General features: G+C 50.6%; 2 protein-coding genes across 2 annotated transcripts; one reads left to right on the plus strand and one right to left on the minus strand.

Moving 5' to 3' along the window:
* Positions 1-592: 592 nt before the first annotated feature.
* FTH1 (ferritin heavy chain 1) lies at positions 593-5,062 on the plus strand. The gene is made up of 4 exons (XM_072339089.1): positions 593-850; positions 2,256-2,402; positions 3,870-3,995; positions 4,722-5,062. Exons 1-4 carry the CDS (start codon positions 740-742, stop codon positions 4,881-4,883), a joined length of 546 nt encoding a protein of 181 aa, XP_072195190.1. The 5' UTR covers positions 593-739; the 3' UTR covers positions 4,884-5,062.
* Positions 5,063-6,200: 1,138 nt separating this feature from the next.
* Positions 6,201-16,105, minus strand: LOC140253059 (bestrophin-1-like). The gene is made up of 10 exons (XM_072338404.1): positions 15,930-16,105; positions 13,638-13,797; positions 12,897-12,991; positions 12,268-12,501; positions 11,443-11,597; positions 10,382-10,459; positions 9,089-9,241; positions 8,568-8,648; positions 7,911-8,062; positions 6,201-7,567 (listed from the first exon to the last, which is right to left on the minus strand). The coding sequence occupies exons 2-10, from the start codon at positions 13,787-13,789 to the stop codon at positions 6,376-6,378; spliced, it is 2,292 nt and encodes a 763-aa protein (XP_072194505.1). The 5' UTR covers positions 13,790-13,797; positions 15,930-16,105; the 3' UTR covers positions 6,201-6,375.
* Between the last annotated feature and the right edge of the window lie 3,972 nt (positions 16,106-20,077).

Below are 20,077 nucleotides of genomic sequence, written 5' to 3' on the forward strand. Positions count from 1 at the left end.
CTGGAAGCTTCCCAGGCCTGGTGGCTGACTCACTGGGTGTTCTATGGTGTGGAAAGCACCGGGAAGTGTGGCTTGGTGTGCTTTTCCAGTGCAATGACCACGTCTGGAGCACACGGTCAGGGTAAGGAGCGCCCAGCACGGCACAGCTCTCTTCTCAGTGTCACAATAAGCAGCTTGAGCGCTTCCCACCAGAGTTAAAAAGCCGCACGCTGCTTTTAGGGAACAGCCACACGTGCTCCCTTGTCCTCAGCGCTACGGGCACCGCGTCCGCCAGGGGCCACTACACACACCCCCAGCCTCCGCGGCGAGGCGGGGAGCGCAAACGCAGCCGTGTCAGGGCCCGGCTGGAGCTGCTCCGCGGAACGTCTCCCGGTTACTTAGCGCTTATGACATCGCTAACCGAGCGCCCCATGGCGCCGCCCGCTTGGGAAGGGGCCGCGCCGCCGGGCCGGGTGCTGAGTCACGGCTGCCCGGTAGCGGCCCGGCGGACAGCGCCCGGAGGCCACGCCCCCTCCCCCCTCCCCGTGGGGGCGCGCTCTTGCGCAGTGGCGCCGCGGCGCTATAAAAGGGGCTGAGCGGGGCGGGAGCGCCCAGAGCGCGTCGGCGAGGCTGAGCGGAGCGGGTTCCTGCGTCAACAGTGCTTGGACGGAACCGGCCGCGCTCGGGCCCGCCGCCTCCCCCACCGCCACCGCAGCAGCCGTCGTATCCATCACATCTATCTCTCTCTCTCGGCAGCGCCATGGCTACGCCTCCTTCCCAGGTGCGCCAGAACTACCACCAGGACTGCGAAGCCGCCATCAACCGGCAGATCAACCTGGAGCTGTACGCCTCCTACGTGTACCTCAGCATGGTGAGCGGCGGACGGGGCCCCGCGGGGCGGCCGCGGCCTTTACCGGGGGTTGGGGCCCCGCGTCTCTGGGGACGGGCCCGGGCAAGGCCCGGCGGGGGGCGGCTCCGGGCGGTGCCTCCCGGCGCAGCCGCGCTGAGTTCCTCCCCTCGGGGCAGGGGGCGGCCCGCGCCGCTCGCCGGCTGCAGGGGGGGAAGGGAGGGAGGCTCTTATCTCCGGGCCGGCCTCGGCCGCGCGTTAACTGCGCGTCGTTGGCTGTTATCGGCGCAGCTCAGAGCTCTGGGCGGCTCTGCCCTTGGGGTAGGGCTGGATAGCGGCAGTTGCCCAATGGAGCGCTTGGCAGCTCTCCCACCGGCTTTCTCCGGAGGCAAAGGTTCTCGGGTCCCTGTTTTGAAGTGAGTTAGGAGGAATCCGTGGCATCCCCGGTTCTGTGCTTGGCACGCAACTCTCGTTTCAGCTGCGGCAGAGCTGGTGCCTTCAGTTCAGACAGCAGCTCTGACCTCTGTAGGCAGCTTCCTAGCTGTACTGTATTGCAGCGTTCTGCTGTAGAACTTAAGTGCTTGCTGCTGTGTTACTACGAAGAAGTGACCTTCCACTGCAAGCTGAATGTAGCTGTTGGTGATGGTGGTACACAAACACCAACGTCCTGTGAGCCTCTGAGCTGCTGCTGCTAGAACTGAGAGCTCTGCAGGTTCTTGCCTGGTAGATAACTCGCACAAATACAAAGCTTTCTATTGAATTCTGCTCTGTGTCCTTAAAGAAAAAGGAGCTGTGAGATGGCTTCTAACAGCTGTCACAGGTCTGGCTTTCTAGAGCTGTTTCTGCTACTGAATAGGCGTTCTACATGCAGTTAAGCTTTTAAATGTAGTACTAAAGGCTTTCTTGGATGTAGAAAGCATATTGCTGGTCTAACACCTGCTAGATCTGGTGGAGTATGCATGAAAACATTATGGCAGAAGTACTTTAACATTTCTGCGCGCTCTTTACCTACTTTTAGCAGGTGTTACGTTTGACTTAAGACCATTGTAAATGAATTTGAGTCAATGAAAGGGGTAGGAAAAAATCTTGGAAAGCAAGGCACTCGAGGCAGAGCAGAACTTAGAGAGCTTAGTGGTGTGTGGGTTTTCATGTGTTCAGAAGTGAACCACAAATACCAGCTAGTTGTACTTACTAAGCAGGACATGGGTTAAAATCGAATGAGGCTTAAATCTATCAGGGAAAGCTGAACTTTCCATAGAGGGAGGATTTGGGTCATGTTACCCTGCTGCTTGTCATGCTGCTGGTTACCCCCCTGCTTGGGCTTTAGCCTTCTTGAAGGGCTGGGATGTTAGAAGTTACAGCATAGACGTTGCTTTGTGCGGCTGCTAGAGCGAGACTTGAGTTTGAGTGCACACATTCTTTTTTTCAGTCCTACTACTTTGACCGAGATGATGTGGCTCTGAAGAACTTTGCCAAGTACTTCCTGCACCAGTCCCATGAGGAGCGTGAACATGCTGAGAAGTTGATGAAGCTGCAAAATCAGAGAGGTGGGCGCATCTTCTTGCAGGACATCAAGGTGAGCTCCAGATCTCTGTGTTGTCGTGCCTAATGCAGTACTAACCTTAGGGCCTGTCTCCAGGCTGTTGGGGAAGGAATTTCCCTGAGAGGCCTCCTGCAAAAAAACAGCAGCAGCTGCCAGTGGTTGAGCACATGCATTGCTGTGATCTGTGTGTGGTGACCAGTCTGGGCAAAGTCTAGGTATGCACATTGACTTGTTGACAGACTAGAAAGCACTTCCTCTATAAGAACAGCTGCATATATGTAGCTTATAGTGGTTTTAGAGGGTGGTGGTGGTGCAGGGAATGGCGAACTACAGTGTAAATGGTTCTGTTAAGTTCAGCTGCATGTGCCTTCTTGGATCTCGGATCTCTAGACTAGAGCTGAGATGACAAACCAGTCTTTTCCCAGTTGTTAATTAGGACTTGCTGCAAGACTTCATGGCATAATTTGCTCCCTTTACTCATTTTTCCACTGTTTTGAATTGCTACTAGTGTAGTCAGTTTGATACATAGCAACTCTATGGGGAAAACAGTAAGCGACAGTCACTTCAGAAAAGTATTTTCAGCTTCCCTGTTTGGATGTCTTAAACTGTTTAGTTTTCTTTGAGGTTGTACCTGTGCAGTGGCTTAATGTGGCAGGCAGCTCAGCACCACACAGCTGTTAACCCCATCCCCTCCACACTGTGATGGGGGAACATTAGAGAAGGGATTTTAGGGGCTGAGACAGAAGGGAGTTCACAGGGCAGAAATGGAAGGAAATATAAGGGATATACTAAAGAAGTGATGTGTGGTGCAGTTGCTTGCTGGCTGGTGTTCAGCCAATCTCAGGGAGGCAGCCCACCCCTAGCAAACTCCCCCAGCTTTATTATTCAGCGTGATACCATATGGCATAGACTATCTCTTGCAGTTTCAGTCTGCTGCACTGCTTCAGTGTACCCCCGGCCCCTTGATGGCACAGCAGTACAAGGAGCTGAAAGGCGCTTGATTTCTAGTGCGAGCACTGCTCAACATCTAAAACATCAGTGTTATCACACTGTTTTTCTTCTCAGTGGCATCATGCCAACCACTGCGAACAAAGCTTAGCATGTTTCAGCCAAAACCAAGACACCTACTTAGATGTTTAGAGCATGAGATTAGAAGGGGAAGAAGAAAAGTAGTTTTGACTTTTAACCTTTATGATTTCGCTGAATGTAACGTAAGAAGGTCTCGGAGAACAGATGTACGTCTGTTGTGGCTTTAGTCTGCATTCAATTCTGTCCTAAGTGCAGTGTGAGTGCCAGGTTGTTTGATTCTTTTTTTATGCGAGACCCAAATGCTTGAGCTTGGTTTTATTTAAGGAGCTTTGAGTAGAAGAGCCTTACTGGAGAACTGCGTAGTGCAGCGAGTTGCTTTTTGAGATGGACTTTGAGACCGACCTAAAAGACTTTGCTCTCTATTGATCTGTTTGCTTTATAAAAACATGGCTGTGGGCTTTTCCCTTCTAGAAACCAGATCGTGATGACTGGGAGAATGGATTGACTGCAATGGAGTGTGCCCTGCACCTGGAGAAGAATGTGAACCAGTCGCTGTTAGAACTGCACAAATTGGCAACTGAAAAGAATGACCCACACGTAAGTGGATGTTGAAGCTGGGAGCGTAGCTGTGCAGTGAGGGGGCAGTGCATGCATACATGTGACTGTGCATGTGGGTGTGAATGCATGTACCTGCTGTTCCTAGTGTGGTGAAAGAGGGATGAAGTAGTGCAGCTATTCCAGAAGGAATGTCCTGGTGTTTCTGTCAAGCAGAGGACCAGTTGTATTAGAGTGACAAAGGTCTGTCATAGAGCATGGGGTGTGTAGCTGTGCTCAAACCTTTCTCTTGGTGCTTTTGAGAACAGAAGGTGCTCGTCTGAATGCCGCTTTGCAACGTATGTTTATCAGTGTGCAATAGGCTTTATTCTCTGGGGGCTTCTGTCATTAGATTCCAAAGTTACTTTTTGGGATGATAAAAATTGCTGCCACTTTAGGCCGCTGTGATTCAGACACATGCTACGAACCTCTTCCTGTTAGTTAAAAAAGGCTCAATGCAGCCTTGGCAGTGATGTCTATAGTAAAGCCTCCAGTAGGGAATTAACTTGTTCTCAGGGTTCTCTTGAAAGTATCCTGTGCAGCTAGAAGGATTTATTTTAAAAGGAGCAACATAGCTGACTGTTCTACATGTATAAATGCTCATGATCGTGAAGTGCTGCACCATGTGCTTCTTAAATACCTTCAGACATCTTGATTTATCTTTTCTTAGCATGATTCCTTGAGCAGGATGAGCTTTGTTCAGCCCTAAACTTTTCTTCTCCCTTCCAGTTGTGTGACTTCATTGAGACTCACTACCTGGATGAGCAGGTGAAAGCCATCAAGCAGCTGGGTGACCACGTGACCAACCTGCGGAAGATGGGGGCACCCAAGTATGGCATGGCAGAGTACCTGTTTGACAAGCATACCCTTGGGGAATGTGACAACAGCTGAAGGCTTGCCAAGAGCCACCCTGTGGGTTTCAGGGGACTTCTACTTTACTGGTCCAGCAATGCATGCATCTTCAGCTATCTAGATAAACAGTTCTTATACTCTGTACCAAATATCAGCTTTCTTTTCTCTTGTGTTTTGTGTACTGCCCTCCATCCAATAAAGTGACTTGGTTCAAGGTGGCTTCTTCTGCTTTATTTTTTTTTTCCCCTTTTAGAAGGGTACGTGCAGGGTTGTGCTCTGTAGTCTTAACTGAGGAAGTTCTCTTGAGCAGAGCATGGATGAGGAAATAAGTTGGATTTGGAGGAAGAAACCTGTGAGGTTTGTGAAGGACCTGAGGCATGTTTCAAAACGCCTTTGCCACCAAAGCTTCTGTCTTAATGTACAGGAAGAGGAAGGCTTGAGGCTCGATGCTTCCTGAACCTGTGGATTTAGGTGAGATTGTGCCTGTCTAACAGAAATGGTCCTATACTTGTGTACAGAAGCATGACACAGGGCTCCTGCTTTCTCCTTCACAGTGTAAGCTAGACAAGCAGCATTGCAGGCCTTAAAAGGCAGTGCATGGGGTATTAGGTATGGACTGTAGTGCTGTTTGCCCAGTTCAAGCAATTGTGCCTGGTAGGCAGAGGGTTGGAATATTGCATGAGGTTATTGGCAGGGAGGTGGGTGGACTGAGTATGTCATGTGCTCCTTGTGATTGAAGGGAACGTGCAGCTTTTTGTGAAAAGAGGAAGAGCTTAATGGTTTCTTTAAGCTTTTATTGTGTGAAAACTGAAATGAGGAAGCGCGTGGTCCTGGCCATCTGCACTGCTTTTAGGGTTGGTTGTTCCTTTTTTAGGGAGGGCTTGTATAAATATCTTAGCTTTGTGTTGGGTAACGCCATCCGGATGACTTCTTTGAGTGCTTTCAAATCAGCAATATGTGATAGAAAACTTGAAGCAATGTAAATACCATTGATGGCAGCCATGTGTTTGGCCTTACCCCATTGCACCTCATAGCTTTCCTGGTGCTGGAGGACATCAGCTGGATAGGACTTGGTGAAGCACTGTGGCTCTGCATCATAAATGCTGTGCCTCAGTCCCTTTCTTTCCCGGGAGCAACTTGTGCAAGTCCTGGGCCTTATGGCAAAAAGTCATGTAAACTTGGAGTTTCAATTCTTGCTATAACAAAGTATGCTTAACTACATGCCTCTTCTGCTTGGGCTATACCTTTGCTTTGGGTATCTGTTCAGCTACAGTTCTACAGTTAGGCATTGTAATACCTAATGCTAGAAGTCTTGTTTTGCTAGAGTGTATAGAGATTATTTCCTCTTTTCTTGTTGCAGCACTGAAGTCAAGTGCCTGCTGCTATGCCTGAGTCCAGTAGTAGTGAGTCACTGGTGCTGGGTCGTAGGTGCTGCCCTTCTGTTAGGAGGCTGAGTGCCAGTGTGGGCCAGGTGTGAAAACACTGCGGTCTCACTTCTCAGGTACCTGGCATACGTGTCTGTCGGTTCCCTCTAGCTGCACTGATCCACCTGCTCTTCACATACGCTTTCACTTGCCTCCATGATCACCTCCATAAGCCCCACGAAGTCACCCTCAGCAAGAGAGATGCCAGAGTCATTAGTGGATGGACTTTCTGCCCTTCTAGTCTCTCTCATAGGAGGAGCATTACTGCTTCTGTTTGCTGTATCTCTCGTGCTCCTGGAAACCTCTGATGGATGCTGGTCTGGTGCGCTAGCCATGTCCTCCAAACTTAAGCTGTGAGTATCAGGGCCTCTGTTCCCTATGGGGGATCTCTCCAGCACTGGAGATGCGACAGGAGTGAATGAGAAGCAGAGGGAGGTGCTGCTGCTGGGCAGTATGTTGGTAGGCTGGGGGAAGGCACTTGGTTGCTCAGAATTGGAAGTGGTGGTTGCTGCATTCTCCAGCGTTAGCCAGGGTGGGTGGGAGCCTTTTAAACTCTTCAGACTCTTGAAGCTGCCCTGCTGCTCGTGGTCTGGGGACTCTGCTAGGAAAGGGAATTTAGGGCTGTCTGAGGCTGTGGACGGAGCTGCTGGACTTCCAGTGATGGCAGCTTCTCTGCTTTTGTTGTTAGAGTTGCTCTTTTCTTCTTCCACCGTTACAACCAGTGAGTCGGGGCCTTTATTCCGTTCTGTTGGCCAAATAAATGTTTCCTTTGCACCCGAGCCGAGGGAGCTCTGGCTTTTGTACATATCACTCATCCTGGAAGGTGAGGAGTTGACAATGACGTCCTTCAGAGAATTTGAGCATGCAGCTATGCTGGAGAGCGCAGGGGGCTTCTTGCGCCCTTGGCGTCTAGAAGGGAAGATCATGGGGATGGAGCTGATGGGTGTCTGTGGAGCGCTGTAGAAACCAGGTCTCTCATAAAATGGGGTCGATATGAAGGCATCAAACTCCCTTAGTTTTCCATCCTCTCCGTCCCACTGCTCCTGTGAGTTGGCGTCTCCCCTCAGCTGACTGATGTTCCCCGACTTGCCCATGTCATGGTACGTGTAATGGGAGAAGGGGGATGTGGGCTCCCCTCGCCTGCGCAGTAGGTTCATCCGGGAAGAGGCCCTGGAGAAACTTGGTGACTGGACACCCAGGAGGCGGCCCAGGTGTCCCAGTAGTGGCGTGGAATGGTTTGCTTCCTCATTCTCTTTAATTTGCTCCAGGGGCTGGAACTCCATCTCTTCTTTCTGCATGCTGGGGAAAGGCAAAACAGGATGTTATGAAGCCACAAAAGATGGTGCTTTCTAGTGGTGAGGCTGGCAGCACAGGGACCATTGCTGTGCTGCCCCATCAGTTACATGTTAGGCCCTCCGCTACAGGGATGCTCGCTGTAGAGGAGGGGCAAGAGATCAGAGGTATTCTTTGTGAAGAAAGGTACTGGCTGTCACCTTTGGACAAGTCTGTAAATATTTTAGAGCGAGGTTTCACAGACTAGAGAGGAAGACTGTGTTCTTTCTTACTCGAGTATAATATCCTGCACTGCACCTGCTCGAAGGTGTGAATGCGGTCTGTTCTGACTCCCTGTAGCTGCATTTACCTGATATCAAAGGTTGATCCAAGGAATGATGGGCGCTTGTACTCAGCGGTGGCTGCAGTGTAAGGTGGCTGGGGATCGGGCTCATTCCAGTATAGATCCTTCTCCAGAATGGGCAAATCCTGATGCATCTCATCCACTGCCATAAGGGAGACCTGGGGGGGACAGCAGGAATGTTGAGGTGAGCAGCCTGTTCTCTGCAGACAAAGGAATGCAGGGCAGAAAGCAGCAGTGTAATATGGAAGCGAAACAAGCAGCTGGATTTGCTATATGGCTTCCTGTCACTTGTGGTTTTGCTGCTGTTGTTGTTGTTTGGTTTTTGTTTTGTTTTGTTTTTGCCATGGAGAGATTTGATTAATTAGAAGGAAAGTGGCACAGGAGGAGAAATGAAAGCAATATGCTCGCTAGAACTGATGAGCTTAGTGTTAGGGAGTTCTGAAGGAGAGATATTGCAAAGAAGAAGCCAGGGGAGGTGATTATAGGTATAAGCACGGTGTGGGAAAAGCCAGGGAATGATGTGTCATTGAAAGGCTGCAAGGGTCTGAAACAGAATCTGGACCCATCATGTGTGCTGGCAGATGAACCAAGGGGCCAGGTGAAACTGCAGGTGCAGCCCTTGGTGTTCCTCTGCAGGTCAGGAGAATTCTGCCTTCTCTTTACCTGCAGGTTCCTGTCGATGAGCCAGTTGGTTTCAAAGTCATCATCGTCCTCCCCAAAAGGGTTAATTAGTTGCTCGGCCACCTGCACATGGAGAACACACAGCAAAGATCATGGTCATACCCATCCCTTTCCCTGCAGGGGGAAAGTCTATTGGACAGAGCCTAGAACTGCACTCAAGGGTGATGTGCCCTGAATTGGGAGCAATGCTGGTTCTCCCCAAAAAGGGGTGGCTTAAAAACAGAAGCTTACCAGTTACTAGGAAGCATTGGTATACAGGTAATGCAGTCCACTGCCTCTCTTATCCCCCGAACTTAGGAAAGGTGAAACTGATACTCAAGTGAGATGCTCAGAGCCTGAGAGTCGTAGCATTGCCCTTAGCTCCCATTAGCTCTCCGTCTGTCTACCAGCAGCTGGCATGTTGCCCATAGGCCACAGTACGCAGCTGGGTTCTTTGTGAGCGTAAACTGGGGAAAAACCCAGTGGGTTAGATTCCAGATCCGGGCATAATTTCTCAGACATACCTTTAACCAGCCAGCATAGAAGAAGAACTGCAAGAATGTAAAGACAGGCACGAAGAGATCTAGTTCATGGCCGGGGTATGCTTTTTCAGGATCCAGGAACTGCCGCCCGATCAAACAGGCCAGGAAGAAGCTGTAAACAGCCACGGTCACCACCTGGGAAAGATGCCAGGGGACACATCAGAGAAACTTCAGTTCCCATCTTGCTTCCTCAGCATCTTCCTCTTCAGCTCCCACCCCGCTTATATCAAAACTGCAGCGAGCTGCTGGCTCAGGAGCCTTTTGAAAGCCTTGTATTCAGTTACAACAGGCTTTCCCTCTGTTTTTTTGTTGGTTTTTTTTGCAGGAATATTAATTTCCACTGCAGGAAACTAAATGTACCCTCTGCCCTTCAGCAGTTATGTACGCTGCGTTTCATTCCACGCTGTCCATGGAATGACATCTGTGTGTCCTAATAGTTCTCTGGAGCTCCTCACGATGGTAAGATACCTGGGAGAGGAACCCTGAGCATTAGTGCCAGCTCTGGTCTGGTCCTAATGAAGGACATTTTAATATTTGCCTGCTTGCTTGCCCTAATTTCAGGCTGCAGTGAACTTTGTGCTTGTTCTCTGTAATCATGAGACTGGAAACTTCCACTTTTCAAATTAATAGCAGCCAAGACTGGTGTCAAGCAGGAAGGTTCAAAACAAACAGCCAGCTTCACGAGACTCTGGGTTTAGCCAGGCACTTCGCAGCAGGGAACAGCACAGGGCTGCCTCAAGATGCACAGGTTACAGGGTGCCTGCAAAGACAAACACTGCAGTGTGGATGGGCAACCGTATAAAAATGGGTCATGCGCTGCAGAGAGGAGACTCTGTTCCAGATCATCTGGCAGATCCTGCTCACAACTCCAAGACCCAATTGAGGCGGCCAGAGGAGCTGCCAATTTGGGCCCAGTCTTTTCTACAACCTGACATGGCTCTGTTTTGTGGATCTAGACTCCTGCAGGACATGGGTCTGCATGTATATGTGTTTTCTGTGCTCTCATATGGAGCACATTATGGGTAACTAATTACACTCAGGGAGTGTTTCTGTAGAGGTGGCTGTGTATTACAGAACTAAGGCTGGGTGGTGTGTGTGCTTATGTGTGAGTGAGAGCCAGCATGGGGCTTGCACGTGCAGGCATGGATGAGAGGTCCAATCATATGTAGCATCAGCATGTTCTGTGTGTAGGGCAGGTATGGGGTCAGCGGGGACTCCAGAGCAGCATGTGGAGGCAGATAGTGCAGCCATGGATCTGGGGGAAGCTCTTCTTACCTGGGTATAGACCAGGGGAATGCTGATCCAGTCATACCCATAGAGCCGCCCGCACTGGCTGCGCAAAGTGTTGAGCTCCTGCAGGGGGAAAAGGGAAGACCCGTTGGCATCACATGTGTGTGTCCTTGCCTATCCCCTGCTGCTCTCTCCTCTCTGGAAGGTGGGACTCAGCCAGGGCTCCATTGGTGTCAGGCCATTCCCCAGCAGACCACCAGCAGGGTCTCACACTTGCCATGGAGGAAGGCCTTGCTGCTTGGATGGCTCTATCTGAGACCTGAGTCCCTTCCTAGCTTATTTCATAGCAGAGGTTATCTCCTCACAAAGCGAGTATCTCAACAGATCAGAGGTAAAGATATCTTAGAAATATCCATCTCTCTCTTTTGACCAGTGAGCTTAGATAAATAGCCCAGAGGGATGAAACTCACTCCAGGCAATAGAAAAAACATAGGTCTCTCAGCACATGAATCTTAGAGAGGATGAGCTGCTCCAGAGTTGTTGTTTTTTTTTCTCTGCAGCTGTGCAAGGACCAATGCCAGGTCCTGCCTGTGGAGCATGGCCTGAGTCCCAGGACTATCCAAGGGTTTTCAATAGTGAAGTTCTCTGTAGGGACCTTGGTTGTTTAATATGCTTTTGACTTCTGCTTTTTTTCTGTGGCTTTACAGTTGTATCATAGAGATCTTCATTTGGCACTGGAATGTGTGAATGCTGCAGGAAGGTTGATTCAGAACCTGCTACATAGGTGTCTCGTATGACTACACCTAGATGTGAGTCAAATGGTTCCTCCCAGTCCCAGTTTTGTGAGAGGTGTTACATTCTTTTTCTGTGTGTGGCATCACTAATGTGTCAACAGGCCATGAAAAACTCTACTTTGCCACCAGCTGGAGAGTGGCAGTGGAGGTATTTCCCATTAAAATTAATGTACTATCCCCAGGGACAGACATGGCTCACTATCTGGACATCCTACCTCAATGTTCCTGTTTCTTGCCTGACCTCTGGAAATCCCTGCAGTTCAACCCGGAGGATTGGATGAGGATCTCAGTTGCCTACTGACTGTCACTCACATTCAGGATGCCTTGGAGCAGCACGCTGTCCCGGATCCTCCCCTCATTCCTTGCTTTCACAGCCAGGTTGGAGAACCACACGCACGGGATCCAAAACTTGTTGTGGGGGGAGTTCAAGCTCTCAAACTTCTTGTGCTCTTCAGGAGTCATGAGGCCTAGGTGGAAAAGAATAGATGAGAGAGGAATAGCCATAGAGTGTAGAAGGTAGTCACCTTAGCTCTTTTTATGTTCAGAGGAATTCTGGGCATTCAGCCTTTGGAAGATGCAGAAAAGGATGGCGGGTTTTGTTAAAACACTGATTTTTAAATAAGTGCAAGAAGAATTTCTCATTTCATAGAATAACCCAAGTTGGAAGGGACCCATAAGGCTCACAGAGTCCAACTCCTGGCTCCACACAAGACCATTCAAAATTCAAACCCTCTGTCTGAAAGTGTTGTCCAGAACCTCCTTGAACTCTGGCAGCTTGGGGCTGGGCAGCCTGTTCCATGCCCACTGCATTCTGCTGCAGACCCTTTGCCTAACCCCCAGCCTGCCTCTGCCCTGACAGCTCCATGATTGGGTCCCATCCCTCAGCTCTCTGCCCCCGACTCCCCTCATGAGAAAGCTATAGACTTTGGATGTCTGCAGCATGTCTGACCTGATCCCAGCCAGCAGGAAGACAGAGAACAGCTGAAGGTGCAGTTACAGAGTGTATTTAGACAACCGTTGAGAACGTGATAACTCGTGTCCTAGAACAGCACCATTTCTGCTCCAGAGGAGGTCAAGTGGCAGGGTGCTGCTGCCTGCCTGGCCCAGAGCTGTGCTGAAGGCAGTACCAGTACTGACCTGCTCTCACGACGTGCTCCATGCTGGGGAAGCGCTTGTAGACAGCGGTGCTGACGGAGCGCAAGATCAGCACGCTGCACAGGTTGCTGTAGCGCATCAGGGTGCGACGCAGCAGCCGCCCGTACTCATCCTCCCCGTCCACGTTGCAGGAGACCAAGTTCATGATGCGGTCAGGCCATGGGATGCTCTCGTACTGTGCCCACCAGCGGGACACCACCAGGGCCACGTAGAAACCTGGAGGTGAGCCGGACAAGTTAGCTATCCTGAAGGAGGGGAGATGTGTGCTCTTCTATAGAAAGGCTGGCACAGCTCTTATGGGGATGAGGGAAGGCAGACCTAGAGGTAATTTGGATTTCCATGCTAAAGCTAAAGTCTGGCTTTCACAGCTTATTTGGAGATATTTGGTTCTTGTCCTCGTGGTAGAACCCAGAGCATGTCAGCGAATTTGGGCAGTGAAAACTGTGTGCATACCTCACAGCTTCAGCATTAACTGATGTATTTATCACAAAGGCAGAATGAGAGGACTGCTTAGTGAATCCTGGCTGCTTGAAGAGCCATATCAACCCAGGGTGAGAGAAGAAATGCTGCCTGCTTCCCCTCCCTGAGTGTTCACAGTCAGAGCTCCTTACCCAGCACAAAGGACACGGGGATTAGCTCAGCATAGCTGTTGCAGTAGAGTGCCAGCTTCTCAAACATCAGCCTTTGGCTTTCGCTGAGGATCAGCCTGAAAGGGAGGAACAGAGGCATCAGCCTTAAGGAGGAGACTGTGCCTTGTTGGGCCTGCTGGGTAAGAGTCTGGCAAAGGAAAACAAAGACACGGAGCCATGGCACAACCACACTGCGGGCACGGGGTGATGTGGGGAGCACTCAAAACACCCTGCCGATATGTCCAAAGGAGCCTGGAGTGGTTGTTGAGTGGTAATAGCTGCAGCCTGATTAGAGAGCCCTATGTTTTCCACCCAGGGGAGGGTGCTATCTGGAACCAGGGGTTTGCCATAGTGCTTGGATGTGCACCACGTTTCATTTAATATCTTGCAAAATGTCATTCCAAGCTCTGCTCTCTTCAGTGGTGCCCAATGTGTATTCTTTCTTCTTAGAGCTGCTTTCCTGCTTCCATGCTGCATTCACCCAACCAGGGGAGCTCCCTGGCTTTCCCCACCCAAATCAGAGCCACCCCAGTGCATAGCTGCCTTCTGACAGGTCTGCAGCCTGATGTCTGCACTCAGAAATACTCAGCCACTGCAGCAGTGGGGAAAGATTGGAGAGTGGCTGGCTGGCTCCTTTTTCCCAGGACTGCTGTTCCAACCCTCGGTTGTCCTGCTTTGGGACCGGCTGAGAGCGAGTGGTGGTGCTGGTGTAAGGATGCTCACCTGTAGACAAGGCTGATGGCAAAGTAGAGGGAGATGAAAATAAGGAACTCAGAGTAGAGGAGTTTGTAGATGCTGCCTTTCCACTGGAGCAGGAGCTGTGAGAAGGTGCCTAGGCGGGCATCGGCCACACGGTTGGTGTATGTCACTGTCATCACAGATCCTGGTAGAGACACAAAATGAGCAGATGTTGAAGCTGCCACGCAAACCCGCACAGAGGGAGGAAACAGAAACCTCAGGTGTCCCAGCAAGGCGAAAAGGAAGGAAGAAAGAATGAGTGAAGGAGCTGAAATCAAAAGACAAATCTGTTCAAGTCATTAAAGCAGAAAATCAAGAGGAAGCCTACGGTGGGCATGTAGTGTGATGTGCTTACCAGCTTCTTCCTGTGTTTTACCTGCACATGAGCTAGTTGCAGTGGCAGAGAGCACACTTTTGGTGAAGCCCTATGTTTGTAGCATTGGACTGTCAGTGTTCAAATGGAGCAGCTCGATGGCAGTGGACAGAGCCCACGTGCCGCTGTCTTCCACACATACAGTCGTTTGAGATTAACGATCAGTCTCACAAATTCCAGAGTTCCTTGTTTATCTGTCTTTAAATTAAGGTTGATGTGCACAACCAGACTATGCCAGCCCTGGTCCTGTAGGCAAAACAGCCTTCCCTGTCAGAGAGCTGAAGGATGGATTTTGGCTGGGCTCGCAGAGCACAAATTCCGGTAAGTCCACCTCCCCAGTCCTCATTGTGAGATAAACGGTGCTGAAAGAAAAAAGAGCTTTTACCCAATCATGCGGCATCCTCGCTGCACTTATTGCTTTCTAACCCTGCCTAAATAATGATTTATCATCAGTTAATTGTTGGACTGACATTCAGCTAAACCTGAAGTTATATATAAAAACAAAAGCCAGCATAATCCGTGCCATTCATGAATAATTATTCAGTGCAAAAAATGATGGAATTTCTAACACACTGCATAGTTGTTAGATATTGCTTTGGCAATGAGGTTAATAGTAGAGGCGCCTTGGGCTCTTTCCTGAGTTATGGAGACTGGGAGGTACTTCCAGGGCTAATTCAGCCCTCACTGGTCTGTAGAAGCAGCTGTGGGCAGGTGAATTTGCGTCCATCGTCCGCATTTAAGCATCCCAGTGAAAGCCTTATAGTTAGGTGGGGAAAATTCATGTCCAAGCCAGCTGGTGCCGTGAAGATAAACTGCAACGTATCTTGGCTGATTCAACAAATAACATCTTTGTTCTGACTTTGGCTTCTTGGTTCTGCTCCTCCTTTGGGTTTCCTTGTTGTAACTCTCCCTGAGTCCCCCAGTGATTCTATCGGAGGGGCAGAGCTGGCACCTGCCCTGCCAAGAGCTTCCCAGCTGCACAAATGCCCCTTTCACTGCAGTCTCATACACATTCACGCTTCTCCCATGTGTATTTCTGGTCAGCACACAGGATTGAGAAGTGTTTTGTAACTGCCCCAAAGGCATCACACACATGAGCTGTACAGATGAGAAATGTATGGAAACACATGCAAATGTGCTGGGGGCCGCTTACAGAGAGCAGAGTGTTTGCTTTAGGCTTCGGGTCTTGAAAGTGCTCAGGGAGACTCTTCATTGCGTAATTCAAATGCAGATTCACTTTTTACCAAACATGGAAAACTTCAGCTCTTGTCTGTGTAAGTAATGGATGTCGCCCACCTCTCTGCAGTTCTGCTCGGGCACGGGACGTGGGGCTCTTCCCAGTGCTTCTGCCTGCAGTCCTGTGCTCTTAAGGCAGCTCCCCGCCTGCCAGCCTGTGTGCTTGGCCCTGGCTGTCACTCGACAGCTGGCACACTTGCAGTGCTACGTGGTGTTAAAGTTGGTGGTGCAAGGCAGCTCACTACAGCACCGGCACAATGGGGTGCTGGTGGGGCAGAAGAGCCGTCCCTGCACAGAGCTCACAGAGCCCAACTCCCCATAGGGTGACGGGGAGCATGGCACCGCCAGCACTGTGCATCAGCTTGGCAGGTCCCTGTGAGCTCACTGCTGCACCTGGGGATCAGCTGACACTGACCAGGCTGTGGGAGTCCCCAGCACTGAGGATACTGCAGCAGCAAGCAAGCCAGATTTGCCTGTGCAAGTTGTGTTACCCACTGCATAATGCTGCAAACGGACACGAGCGCCTATTGCAAGTGCAAGGAACAAAGAGATACAGTGGGCAGAGAAAAGCAAGAGGAGTGATGAGCTCAGATGCACAAGAAGATAGACAGACCGATCAGCTAATCTTGGAAGGAATCTCTCTGCTCTTGTGAGGACTAGATACTCACAGTCACGGGCTCCTGAGCTGCACTGGAGATGGTGGAGGTTTGGTCCTGCATGTGTCCTCGCTGGGTCCTTTGTGGCCAGCACCACAGCTTGCCTTTCCTTGCCCCCTTGGCTCATGGGGGGATTGAACCTGACAGACGCGGTGTACTAAGGAGCCTGAAACCCACTTGGGAGCTGCAGCCGGTCACTTGATGCCATAATCCTTCCTCATTACAAAAGAGACTCTGTTGTCTTTTGCCCTGTTCCTTTCTAATCTTCTGAGTAAGCCCTGCGTGTTTATAGAGGCGGCTGAAGGAGGGGGAGGCAGGGCTGGCTGCTCCACACTGCTGCTGCTAACTCCTGGCACAGCCATGGTGGCTGCCAGAGGAGAAGCATTTTCTGCTAATTCTTTCCTGTTTGGTCCCTTTCTCTGTCACAATCTTCCGGGAGCCCCAGGAGATTAAGCAGAGCTGGAATTTTGCACAAATGCTGTAACGTGTGTCCCCCTTTGGGGCTCGCACAGCCCTCCTCTCTTCCCCAGGTGCTCCTGGATCGTATGGTTTGTGAAACACCTGGCCCATGCTCTGCCAGGCTCTCAGCAGAGGTTTCTCTGTAATTCATTGCCCTTCTCCCTGCCCCTGCTGTCCCTGAAGGAGGGACTGATCCATTACAGGGACAGAATCCGGCACTTGTCCTTGTTAAGCTTCATGCAGTAGATGACTACGCAGCCATCCAATTTGCCAAGATCTCTCTGCCAGGCCTCTCTATCGCCAATCTGATTTAATATCCTAATTTAATGTAATATGCAAACTTATTTAATATACATCTGAGTCCCATATCTAGAGCATTGATAAAAACACTGAAGAGAAACGGCCCCAGTGTGAAGCCCTGGGGAACCCCACTAGATACTGGCCACTGATCTGGTGTAACTCTGTTTTCTGTAACCCTTTGACCCTGACCCATCAACCAATCATTCACTCACCGTATCCATATTATTTTTGTGTCTAGTTGTATGCTGGGCATTTCATTCAGAAGTATAACACGGTATTGAAAGCTTTGCTTTTCAGCTGGGACCTCTACAGATTCCCAAGACCATAGAAAAATAATTGCAGCTCCTTGGCCCTGGAGCGAGGGGTGACATTTGTGGGGCTGAAAGGAGGGCAGGGCAGATGAGAAGAGACAGCATGATGCTTCTGCTGTGGGAGATATAGAAGAACAGGCATGAGGAGGGCCACGGGGAGAAATTCACATTCACGGTGTGGAGTGAGATAGAGCTCTTATCAGTGGCCAGATGCTGGTAAGTAAGGGGTTGCTTCACTGGCCCAAGCACAGCAAACCCAACTGACTGACTGATGCAGCACATAGCTTTGTACCAACCCTATCTGTGAGTATCACGAGCAGTATTCACCAGAACATAAAAAGCCCAGCTGTCCTGCCCTTCTGAAGCCTTATCCCTGCCAGCAATGAGGCAGTGTGACCGTGGTGTGGCTGTTACCCCAGTGTGAGCAGCATCTATCTGAGACAGGAGGTGAGGTGCCTTGGTTTTGCAGAGGCACTGGGCCAGTGTCATTCCTCAAAGTTGCACTGTACTGCCTGTCTTAACTCCTTTGTTGTGGGGCTGAGCTTGCAGCAAGGTCCCTGAAACACTGCTGCTGAGTTCCAGCTGCTCCCAAAGGACTTTTATAGCAAGAATCATAGTGCTGTCATCCCAATAGGGTTCCTTAATGACTCAGGATGATGAAAATGTCTCTAAACACCCGAAGAGTTCCGTGTATGGGGGGAGACCTGGGAGAGCACAGGGGTGGGCTCTCTCTGGAGGCATGGTTGTTCACATGAAGGATCAGGGTGTGGGGAGGACATGTGTCTTTGAGATACCACTTTGCAGAGACATCTAGAGAGAAGGGATTAATAGGCAGGCAGACAGAGATAGTTCTAGAGGGCCCCAGTGCCTGAGCCCACGTCCTTTTACATGTCAAGGGGACAGAAATGGTTCTCTTGATAGATTTTCTGGAGCTGTGGGGATTTTCTGTGATCATGGGGACTCTAAGGTGGAACAGCAAAATCTCCAGCATCCGGCTCTTGATGGAGGGATATGCCGGTATCTGGGGGACTCTGCTGCCCTCCTCTGAGAGCAGCTCATCCAGCAGTTCATGTGGCTCAGAGTTACTGTTAGGACAACACCAAACATCCGTGGCATGTAATAGTAAAGTAAATAACTGAGGGACTACCAGCGTGGCAGCAATACTTGGATCACTTTCTGCATTCCCTGTGGCCTCAGTTCTTCCAGGCCTTAAGCAAATTGCCAGTCTGAAAGCAGCAGAGGAGGAGCAAGGATGCACTGACGTCCATCCTCAGACTCGCTGCCTTCCCAGTGTCCTTGCAGGCCCTGGAATCCTTCCCATTTTCTCCATCTTGCAGATGTGCAGATTGGGTTACTGTGACGGGAAACGAATCCCTCCCCCTGCGCTGACTGAAATTCATTTGCTGCAGCTGCCTCCGGGAAGGGGACAGAGCCCTCCCTGCAGTCTGACAGAGAACAAGTGCTTTCCTCAGGACACCACGGGTGCCAAAGCTCAGTGAAACCCCTCTCCCATCTCTGCTTCCAGTGCCAAGACAGACGCTGATGGGTTTTATTTTTTTCAAGCTAACACTCTTCCTCGGAATGTGATGTGGAAAAAAACCACCAAAATATGAAAGTATCTGAGGAAGTGCTGTTTTCATAGACAGGACTGACTCTGACGTTTGAGCTTGCCGTGAGCCTTTGGAGAGGATGCAGTGACCATCAGTGCTTTTGTGAAGAACCTCAGGCCTCTTCCCTTTACATTGCAGGACTCGTGGCAAAAATCCATCTCAGTAGGGATCCATGGAACTCAGGGCAGGCTGAGGGCGCTCAGTGTGTGCTAATTTCTGTCTTTGTGGACCATGCGCTGTTTGGACAGTCCTCCTTTCTTTCCAGGTTTTCCAGCTGCTCTTCTTTTTCCTGTCTCGATGTCTCTTCCCCTGGGCTCAGGCTGAGCTGTTCCAAAAAGCACTGCTGTCAGCAGGAGAGCAGCAGCTGAGATCTGGCAGGGCTCAGCAGTGCTTCCAGTGCCACGGCAGGACCGTGCCAGGCTGCATCTGCCTGAGCAATACCGCACTGCTACCCACAGGGGGAAGCCCCGCTGCTCTTCTTTCTCTACTTTTTCATTCTCCTCTTCCACCCTGTCGCCCTGGGAAATGGGCAGCAGTTTGTTTGGTGCTGAAGGCAGATCTCGTCTGTGAAATTGGAGATCTTGGCCTCAGAGATCCCAGAGGAGCCTTGCTGGAGCCCTCCTCGCCAGTTGAGCAAACAAGCTGCATGGCTGGCGGAGGCCAGCTGGAGGGAGGGGAGCAAGTGGGTGGATGGATCCTGGAGTGTTACACTCTTGTTTTCATTCTCATTTTCATGGCAATAACATCTGCTCTGAGTTTGCTGGGTTCTACTCCTGCTTTTCAGCATCTAAGATAACACCTATTTCTCTTGGCATTCACAGAATGTCCTTTTTTTGTTTCCCCCTCTTATATTCGCTGCCTGGCCCAGCTTAACATTTGCTGGTGAATTCCCCCATGGGTTTGCAGAGCAGTTTCAGTGCCCTTCCAGCCTGGGGTCCCTTGGTTTGCAATCTGAACAGCTGCAAGGCTCATCCTTCCTGGAAGCGGTGCCTGTAGCTCGTTGGCCCACCCGTGAGTGTGACTGGGAGGTTTGGCTCTTGTCACTGCCTCCCAGCCTAGAAGCCTTCCATCAGACAACCCGGCTGGAAACATTCTCTTGCTGCCTTTTGGACTCTGGAAGCAATTCTGCCTTTCTAACCCGAGGACCCTCCGTCTCTGCCGGCCAGGCCTTGGGAGTTAATCATTACAACTGATTAGTTCTGGTGCTGCCTGCAGAGCTGCAGGTCTCCCCTTCCTCATAAAAGCTCCCAGCAGGTAACAAAGGTTACAGCCACGGATGTGGCCATCTCGGACACTTTGCTCTGGGACCTCAGAGCTTGAGCTGCCTTGTAGTCACCTTGGATCCTAGTGACCAGGTGGGACTGGGCTGTAATATAACGGAACGGCCACAAGCAGCGCCAGGGGAGGTCCAGGTTGGATGTCAGGGAGCATTTATTGACAGAAGAGCGGCGATGCGGCGGCACGGGCTGCCCAGGGAGTG

Source organism: Excalfactoria chinensis, chromosome 5 (genome assembly GCF_039878825.1).
Source record: "Excalfactoria chinensis isolate bCotChi1 chromosome 5, bCotChi1.hap2, whole genome shotgun sequence".
Classification (NCBI taxonomy): Eukaryota; Metazoa; Chordata; class Aves; order Galliformes; family Phasianidae; genus Excalfactoria; species Excalfactoria chinensis.

What these genes read in the sequence shown, in the direction of transcription:
- FTH1 (XM_072339089.1), top strand. Translation starts at nt 740, where the DNA reads ATGGCTACGCCTCCTTCCCAGGTGCGCCAGAACTACCACCAGGACTGC. An exon ending in CCTACGTGTACCTCAGCATG is followed by an intron (nt 851 to 2,255) that starts GTGAGCGGCGGA and finishes TCTTTTTTTCAG; the next exon opens with TCCTACTACTTTGACCGAGA. An exon ending in CTGAAAAGAATGACCCACAC is followed by an intron (nt 3,996 to 4,721) that starts GTAAGTGGATGT and finishes TCTCCCTTCCAG; the next exon opens with TTGTGTGACTTCATTGAGAC.
- LOC140253059 (XM_072338404.1), bottom strand. Translation starts at nt 13,789, where the DNA reads ATGACAGTGACATACACCAACCGTGTGGCCGATGCCCGCCTAGGCACC. An exon ending in CCCCGTGTCCTTTGTGCTGG is followed by an intron (nt 12,502 to 12,896) that starts GTAAGGAGCTCT and finishes GCTCACCTCCAG; the next exon opens with GTTTCTACGTGGCCCTGGTG. An exon ending in GGAGCACGTCGTGAGAGCAG is followed by an intron (nt 11,598 to 12,267) that starts GTCAGTACTGGT and finishes TTTTCCACCTAG; the next exon opens with GCCTCATGACTCCTGAAGAG.